Source organism: Nicotiana tomentosiformis, chromosome 6 (assembly GCF_000390325.3).
Source record: "Nicotiana tomentosiformis chromosome 6, ASM39032v3, whole genome shotgun sequence".
Taxonomy (NCBI): domain Eukaryota; kingdom Viridiplantae; phylum Streptophyta; class Magnoliopsida; order Solanales; family Solanaceae; genus Nicotiana; species Nicotiana tomentosiformis.
Window position 1 is genome coordinate 66,401,339 of NC_090817.1, and position 9,581 is coordinate 66,410,919.

Consider the following 9,581-nt stretch of genomic DNA (forward strand, 5'->3'; position numbering starts at 1 on the left):
CAACTCAAATCACTAATTAAATGATAAAATTAACAATAGATTCATGTAATTTAACCAAAATCGAGTTAGAATTTCTTACCCCAATATTTTTCTTGAAAATCTCCCAAACTATCACCATAAACCAAGCTCTCTAGGTCAAACAATGGATTATGAAATCAAACCCTCGAAATTAGGCCTTTAATGCCCAGCGATTTCGCTTTTGCGGGCCTTTAGTCGCATCTGTGATGCCGCACCTACGGAAAAACTATCGCAGGTGCAGTTTCCACTTAGGCCATGACTTTTTGCTTCTGCGGACAAAACGCGCAGCTGCGCATCCACTTTTGCGGACTAAAACATGCTTATGTGGACTAAAATGCGCTTCTGCGCACTCGCTCCTACGGGCAAGGCCCGCTTCTACGACAATAGACCAAGCTAGCCCTGTCCGCATCTACGACCACTCTTCTGGACCTGCGAACTCGCAAATGCAGATATCTCCTAACACCTACTATCCCAGCTCCGCAAAGCCAGCTTCGCTTTTGTCATCATCTCCTCACTTTTGCGTGTCCGCACCTATGGCCAAACCCTCCGCAGGTGCGATGACACTAGAACAGCAGTGGTTCAGCAATTGCACAAGCCCAAAATTATTCCAAATTCAATCTGTTTCACACCCAGGGTCCCCAGGACCCTGTCTGAATATACCAACAAATTTTAAAACACCTAACGGACCTACTCGAGGACAAAAATCACATCAAACAACATCGATTCAACGAATCACAATCCAATTCAAGCCTATGAAACTATGAACTTCCGAATTCCAAAATTAATGTCGATTCCTACCAAAACAATTCTGGTTGACTTCAAACTTTGCACACAAGTCATAAATGACATGATGGACCTATTCCAACTTCTGAAATCGGGATCCGATCCCGATATCAATAAAGTCAACTCACGATCAAACTTTCCAATCTTCCGAACCTTAAATTTTTTAACTTTTGCCAATTCACGCCGAAACGACCTACGGACCTCCAAATCAACATCCGGACATGCTGCTAAGTCCACAATTACCCTACAGAGCTATTGAAACCGTCAAAATAGCATTCCGGAGTTGTCTACCTAAAGTCAAACTACGGTCAACTCTTTCAACTTAAAGCTCCAACTTAGGGACTATATGTCCCATTTCACTCTGAAACTTACCCAAAACCAAAAGCAAACACCCCCGGTAAGTCACGTAACCATAATACAATATAGAGGAGATAATAAATAGGGGCTCGAGGCTAAAATACTCAAAACGACCGGCCGGGTCATTACAAGAATATTATACTAAAGGATTGAGAAAAAAGGGGGAAGAGTATTTATTAGCACATGAGCAAATATTTAACAAGTAATTCGACCAAAGAGTGTTAAAATAATTATCTCAATATATAATGAGTAAAGTAAAAGAATTATTTTGATGATTAAAGAATGAATGTTATGTAGGAAGAATGTGTCAAAATGTTTGACATAGAAAACTATTGTATCAATATGAAGAAGTGTTCGCGCTAAAAAATGAGTCATCATTCAATAAGGAACCAAGACCATTTTTAGAGTCATGGACTTGAAACACAAATTATGTGAGCCAAGCCCAAATAACTACAAGGCCCAAGTCTCTCAAAGAATAGCATAATAATTCAATTAAAACTTCTTTATAAATTATGTCTACTCAAAACGTGTTAATTGAAAAGTAATGTATATATAGAGAGATTCGAAAGGCATGCTAGTATAACTTTAAGAAAATACGATAATATGATTTTTTATTTTTATTTTTATGAAAAAGAGGATGACATATTTTTATTTTAGGTATACAACTAACCTAATTGATTATGTGTATGAAAATTCTAATTAATCGACCAAGTTTAAAAATATATTTGACAACCTAAGTGTTCATACAAATTATGCGAATTATCTAATGTACAATGTTATAAGTTAACTGGATTATTAACTAAACGCAATTCACCCAAAGTGTTTGGAAAATAGGTAAACATCAAAGCAAATACGACATATATCTACTACTTTACTATACTTTACGTTTTGAGTAAAATCGGGAATGGGAAGTACGAAGCAGGGAATTTGGTGGGGTTCGTCTTCGTCTCTGAGCGTCGTCTTTCCAAAACGTTTTTGTATAAAGTATCTCGCAAGATAAGAGAAACGAAATTATTAGAGACATAATATAATGTAAAAGATAAAGTAATAAAGTAACATGTTTTGGAAATGATTTTCGTTTTAAAATGTTTTTGGAAAATCATTTTTCGAAAATGTTTTTGTTTTTGAAAGATTGTTTTTTTAAAAAAAAAAATTGGAAATTATTTTTGGAAAATAGATTTGAAAAATAGTTATAAAAATAATATAGGAAGATACACTTTTGAAAATAATTTAAAAATATTTTTTGAGGCTCGGATGGTGTATGCCATATAGAAATAAGACATTAGAACGTGAACGCCGACATGGTAGCAACTCCGGTGGCCAACTGTGTTGCCTTCCAAAGCGCGGATCGTTGCATTCTTGTCTTTTATTTTTCCTTTGGCTTTCGTCGTCGCTTCGTTTTTCGGGCCCAGTTCGGAGGGTTATTCGGGGTGTCCTGGCCTCAAAATTTATTCTCATCGGCCTAGTATTGTAGCACTGTATTATACTAATCCGGTCAATATCCAACATCAATAACCAATGAGAATTAGAGCAGTGGAGAAGCCGGAATTTTTACCAAGGGGTGAAAAAATATTAAAAAAATAGATATACTAAAAAGTTTAGGGGAGTCAACGTATAGTAAATATACATAAAACAGAAAATTTTATCTAGCAATACAATGTAATTTTCCGGCGAAGGGATGTCGATTGACACCCCTTGGTTAAATGTGGCTCCGTCACTGAATAGGAGCAGCGTGTTACTCCAATCAACTAGAAGACAAGAAAAGTGTCATGGCAACAACGGTAAGATCAACAAAGTGAATGAAATCCTTTTAGTGTGGATGCCCGAAGGTCCTCGTCCAAGTCTCTCACAGTTTTGCACTTCAGTTTTCCAAATAAAACACAGTAAGTAATCAAGCAATAGCTGGAACGGAAAAATAACCAAACATCGCTAACGAAAGAAACAAAAAACAGTAGCTATAGCCCAGATAGGAGTTCCATTTCCTCATAATAAAATATCAAAGGTGTAACATTCAAGATTCCGGCCAGATCTGGTATAATTCCCGTTCACCATAAGTAAATCCACCAACAACATAAAAATACCAAGACAAACGGATAGTGACCGGAAAACCAGCAGACCGTCGGAACAAAATCACCGGCGGTGACTCGCGTTATAGAGGTCGCCAAAAAAATTCCAATTCTGGCCAGGTCTGCCTGTGTTTAGCCAGCGAACAAAACTATTTTTTTTTTGATTTGGTTTTATCTTTTATAATAGCACATGAAGATGAGAAATAAGAGATGGGGAAGAAAGGGATCTGCCAGCATAAATTTCTCCGGCGAGATCTGAAAATCCCGACGTGTTTTAAACCTGCAAAACCAACAAAAATGAGTTAGGTATGAAATAAAAGTGAAGAAGAAAGAAGGAAGAGAGGGAGTAAAAGAGAAGCAGTGGTTGCCGGCCTTTGGACTCGCCGGATTTGGCCATTTTCAGCGATGTGACGGTGAAAAATAAGAGGAGAGGTGAAAGGGAAGAAAGAGTAGCAGTGGCGTCACCGCCTGGCCGGTCATCACCTCCGGCAATGGCGACAAATAGTAGCAACATAATTAGGAAGACAATGAAGCAAGGTTGGCAGCTGCCATGGTATACAATCACCGATCGACGGTCAACTCCGGCCGACATCAGTACCTAAGAGAAGCAAACGGCTGAAGGTTTCTCAAAAATGAATAATGAGAGAGAGAGCTATTCAAAGGGGGTTAAGGTTGTTCCTCTTGAATAATGAGAAAAGATGGGATTTTTACTAGGGTTTTCACCCTTTTCAAAAATCTAATGTGTTGTCTTTTTGTAGTGTAGTGGGTATGTATTATATGGTGGGGTATGGTGTATTGAATAGAGTAGGTAGATATTTTGTAGTGGGTCTTTACCCATTGGGTAAAAGTTGTGCTTATTCAAATCAAATGTCATGTCACATCAAAGTCACATCAAAGATCAAAGTGTTATCAAAGTCACAATAGATGTCTAGTCACATCTAATGTGTCATCACATCGGACGTTGACGGGATATCGAATTTGATCGGACTTGATCCGTATTTTGAAATAAATTCTACTGACTTCTGTGTAATTAATATACTATGTTATATAAGACAAATGTTTAATTAATCAAGAAATCTTGTAGTATTTATTTAAAATTGTAACTACTATGATGACGTAGTAATTGTTATTTTTTTTAAGGATAATAAATTGATAGAAATTCTAATATGTGAAAAATAGGACAATAATCAATAAATTATTTTGATTTTTTGGAAAAATGCATAAAAATGGTAGTATTTGACTAATTGTAACAAAAAGATAAAAATTCCTATATTTTGTAAAAAACAATAAGCATAATTATCAATAAATTGCATAAGAGCTAAATAATATGTAAAATACTATATTTTATCGTTTTTGATTCGGAAACCTGCATAAGTTAATTTTTAAATACAAAGGGTCAAAATTGAGTGTCAACAGCTGTCCTCTTCGACCGGAGATGATGTAAGAGTCTTCGGGCAAAGCAATTGACATCATACTCAATTTTGCCCCGACATGACAGAGTGGGAATGAGGATATTTTGAAGGTTGTGACCGAACTCTGATTTCTGAGTTGCCTACATATCTCTGGTTGCACGAGAATTAGGTCGCATGTAGTTCTTGAAGATTGAGTATTACTTATGAATCATAGCCTCATTGAGTGGAAAACAATTGTTCGAGGACAAAAAGGTTCGTGTGATCTCGATATTGCTTCCATAATTGCCTCAGTATCGGACTGTGGTAACACTGGGGCGTGGATGTTGGATGATGGATGGATTGATTGAATGGACTTTGATGTAGATGTGGCCGGGCTCTGTGTTGAGCTTTCCTACATATCTCGTATGTAATGAGAATCAGACCGATTGTAGTTCGAGAAGCGATGGGATGATTTTGATTTTGAAAATTGCCCCAGCGTCAAGCTGTGATGACACTGATTTTATTTTGACCATGGGGGTTCAGATTACCTACACACTCTATGTCAATGGGACGTAAGAACGATACTTGGGACATGCCGTCAATTGTTGTTGGAAAGATCGACATTCGTCCTCAAAATCTGCACCAGTTTATTTGCTAGAAGATAATTCCACGTCGTGTCGCGTCTGTGAATAGTAGAGTTGACGATGTGTGGACTATGCTTTCGTTTGGATTGAGAAAGATGGACATGTAATTTTTGAGTGAAATAGGGTCCCAAGTTGGAACTCTAATTCGAAAGAGATCCGTGCTAGATACCGGTCCGAAGTGATCAGAGCACTTTGGATTTTGAAGAAAATTTGGGTTGTATACCGGTCCGAAGTGATCGAAGCACTTGAAATATTAAAGAAAATTCGGGCTATGTACCGGTCCGAAGCGATATCGGAGCATTTAAATCTAAAATACCCGTATTAGAAAATGGGCACCTGTAAAATTTGAACTTGAAATGAAATTCCCATTGTTCAGGAGGGTGCCTAAAAAGTTTGGTTTTAAAATGAAATGCCCATTGTTTAGGAGGGCGCCTGGGAAAGCAAGAAGCTATTATTTCTATGTAGAAAAAATTAAAGAAAAGGGTTCTGTTATTAATGACTCATGTAGGCAATAGATATAAAATGATGGAATTTTGGAATGATATGGCCGGGTCTAACTCAGACTGCCTATGTATACCAATGAAAATCAGGCCAAGACGTAGTTCGATTACAAAAGATGACTGAATCCGATGCAGATTGCCTATGTATTCCTACCAAAGGAAATAAAGTCGTGGCGTAGTTCCAAACAATTAGAAATGATTTTATTTTATTTTTGGTTTTTCTATTACAAGAGTGGGACCGGACCCTACGTGGGTTGCCTACGTATCTCCCGTGGGAAGTTAGGTCGAGCGTAGTTTTATTACAACAAAACCTAACAAAACTTGACTCTTTTTGTTTCTGCATTTTTTGCTGTTTGTAGATTTTTATAGAGAATATTTGAAAATTTGAAGAGTAAAGAAAGACTGATTTATTGACCGATCAATATTTTTTGACTTGATTTTGGTTGGTACCAACAGTTAATTTTGTGCAAAAGAAATTTTCACCATATACTTTCCAGCAAACCGTGATCAGCTTATGGGTAATTGCTATAGCTTCGAATGGTACCACATGTATACCTAAGTTCGACAAAATTTGTTCATCTTTCTTCAATCAAAGGTTTTGAATTTAGCCTAATATCACGTTTCAAGTGCCCTCACCACAAATAAAGTCCTAATTTTCACACATATTTGAAGTATTTTTTTGTATTTTGACTTTTAGGACATTTTGAGAAGTATACTTACACTCAGAAAGATGTTTAATGCATGCAATTGAGTTACCATATGCTTGGACTTTATGTGAGTATCCACTAGTGTGAGAACACTTGGAATAGGATCATGTAGGGCTTTGTTTTTGTCTTGTAATGTAGGCTTGGGGATGGGTAGGATACTCATTCGGGATAAAAGTGACTAATTCTCCTTGAGAACTACACTGTGTATGTGTCTTCGGAGTTCTACCCATGCTTCGGCGCTTGATCTTGTTTGGCTCGACATATCTTTCTTTGCTTTGACTTCTTTCAAGCTTGTCATCTTGTCAGAGGTTCTTCTTCCTTCTCTAGAGATTTTCTTTTTTTTTTCTTTTTTTCTCTTTTTTTTTCTTTTGAAGTTTCTCTTTCTTTGCAGGAGTTTTTCCTTCTTTTTGTTGGAGTTCCTCCTCTTTGAATTTGTGGAGTTTTCTCCCTTTCGTAGGACTTTTCCTCGAGTTTACGGAAGTTTTCCTCTTCTTGTTGTATCCTCCTTTTGAATTTGCGGAGTTTCCTGTTTCTTTTCTTAGTCATGTCTTTGGTTGTCTTGGACTTTGCATCTTTTGCCTTTACATGCTTATCACCTTCACGTTGGTTTTCGTTCGAAGTTACACATTTTCAGTGCGCGTAAGGAGGTTAGTCCAAGAGAGGGGTAGTGCTCGTAAGCACAAAGAAGGGTATAGGCTAAGATGTGGTTTGTCCAAGAAAAAGGCTTATGTCTCAAATGGGGCAATGTTAGGGATCAATGTCATTTGGAAGGCTTGAAAAGCTTAGACGGATCAAATAAGGCCTACGATCCTTTCCCAAACCAAGTGTTGCTCAGGATTTTACCTCAACAGACATTCAGTCCAAGTTCTAGATCTACAATGTAATGCAATGAATTTTAAATCTAAAGCTCACCACACAATGCACAAGTAACGATGAGCTCGGCTTTGTTCTTACCCTAACAATAAGTAGGAGATTTTTCAAGCGTCACTAGGCATAATTAAGAGATATCACAAGATTTTGTGGTTTATTCGAAACTGATCCTCTCCATCATACCACTTAAACACTTTTTCTTTCCCATGCGCACTCCTAACTGTGCTGGTACCAACCAAGTCAAATTTTGATGGCAATTTTTGACCTCTTCTTCTTCTTCTTCTTCTTCTTCTTCTTTGCTTTTTAATAAATGGGACCAAACCCGAGTAAAGGTTCCCTTTTTTTTTGGATTTTTGGATTTTGACTTAAAAAAATTCTCTTCCTTTTTTGAATTTTTGACTTAATCAATTTTTTGTTTTTGTGATTTTTGAAAATATGAGACCGAACCCGAAGGTTGCCTACGTATCTCGTTGAAATGAGAATCAAGTCAAGCAAAGTTCAGGAAGGGTGGAAAGAAAATATTTTTAGATTTTTATTTTATTTTAATTTATTTTTTTTAATTTTGAGTTAATCAACTTTTTGTACTTTTTGATAAAGAGAATTGAATGTAAAACGGGCTTTGTGGTTACCATTCCTAAGCGCTATCAGAGCATTGAAAGTTAGATGGTCTTTGTTATCGTTCCGAAGCGATATCGAAGCATTGATTGTTTCTATTACAAAAGAAGAGAGAGAGAGAGAGAGAGAGAGAGAGAGAGAGAGAGAGAGAGAGAGATCGGGCCCTACGTGGGTTGCCTATATATCCCTACGTGGGAAGTCAGGTCAAGCGTAGTTTCGTTACAACCAAAATATAACTTTACTGTCTTCAAATGTAGTATCTCTTGATTGCATATGAGTTGATATGCTTCGTGCTGACTCTTTCGTCCATCTTTACTAAGATCAGAGCTCCTCCCGACAATACTCGATGGACCACGTAAGGACCTTTCTAATTTGGCGCAAACTTTCCTTTAGCTTCTTATTGATGAGGGAATATCTTCTTCAAGACCAACTACCTCGGTGTAAATTGATGAGGTTTCACCCTCTTGTTGAATGCACTGGACATACTACTTTGATACAGCTGACCATGGCACACTGTGTCCATTCTTTTCTCATCAATGAGCATGAGTTTCTCCTGCCTGACCCTTATCCATTCTGCGTCATCTAACTTGGCTTCCTGAATGACTCTCAAGGATGGTATCTCGACCTCTGCAGGTATCACATCTTCGGTGCCATATACCAACATGTATGGCGTATACCCTGTGTAGGTTCTCACGGTGGTCCGATAATCTAACAGGGTGAAGGATAACTTCTCATACCACTGCCTATGATTGTCCATTATTTTTTGTAGAATCCTTTTGATGTTTTTGTTTGATACTTCAACGGCCCCATTCATTTGCGGCCTGTAAGCTGTAAAGTTATGATGGACGATTCTAATTTTTTGTAAATTCCGCTCATGAGATCATTATTGAGATTGGTTGCATTGTCAGTGATGATTGATTCAGGTATCCCAAATTGGCAGATTATGTTGTTACGAACGAAATCGAACACTACTTTCTTCATGACAGATTTGTATGTAGAAGCTTCGACCTATTTGATGAAGTAGTCAATGGCTACCAAGATGAAATGGTGTCCATTTGATGCAGCGGGCTCTATAGGTCCGATTATGTCTATGCCCCAAGCGGAAAACGGCCAAGGTGAACCCATTATTTCAACTCATTAGGTGGAACCCAGATGAAATCTCTGTGAATCTGGCACTGATGATACTCCCACATGTAGCAAAGTCTATCGCTCTCCATGGTCAAGTATCTGGCTCTTAAAATATTCTTGGCTAAGGTGAAGGCATTCATGTGAGGTCCATAAGTTTCCGCATGTATTTCTTCTAGCAATTTGGTTGCTTCAGTAGCATCTACACACCTTAACTGACCTAAGTCCGGGGTTCTCCTATACAGGACTTCCCTGTTCAGGAAAAAGTGATTTGCTAGCCTTATGAGCGCTCGCTTCTGACCATTGGTGGCATTCTCTAGGTACTCTCTTATTTCTAGAAACCTCTTGATGCCGTAACACCACGGCTTACCATCTGGATCTTCATCTACATGGAAACAGTATGCATACTGATCCCGTACCTCTATCTCAATAAGGGTCTATGTAATTCTTATCCGGATGTTGGATCATGGATGACAAGGTTGCGAGAGCGTCGGCAAACTCGTTC

The 9,581-nt window shown here is 37.8% G+C and overlaps 1 protein-coding gene across 1 annotated transcript; it reads right to left on the reverse strand.

The window, feature by feature from the left end:
• Positions 1-8,381: 8,381 nt before the first annotated feature.
• Positions 8,382-8,708, reverse strand: LOC117279507 (uncharacterized). Its single transcript, XM_033659056.1, has one exon. The coding sequence runs from the start codon at positions 8,706-8,708 to the stop codon at positions 8,382-8,384; it is 327 nt and encodes a 108-aa protein (XP_033514947.1).
• Between the last annotated feature and the right edge of the window lie 873 nt (positions 8,709-9,581).

Bases quoted from the DNA above. Each gene is read 5' to 3' on its own strand.
- LOC117279507 (XM_033659056.1), bottom strand. From the start codon at position 8,708: ATGGACAATCATAGGCAGTGGTATGAGAAGTTATCCTTCACCCTGTTA.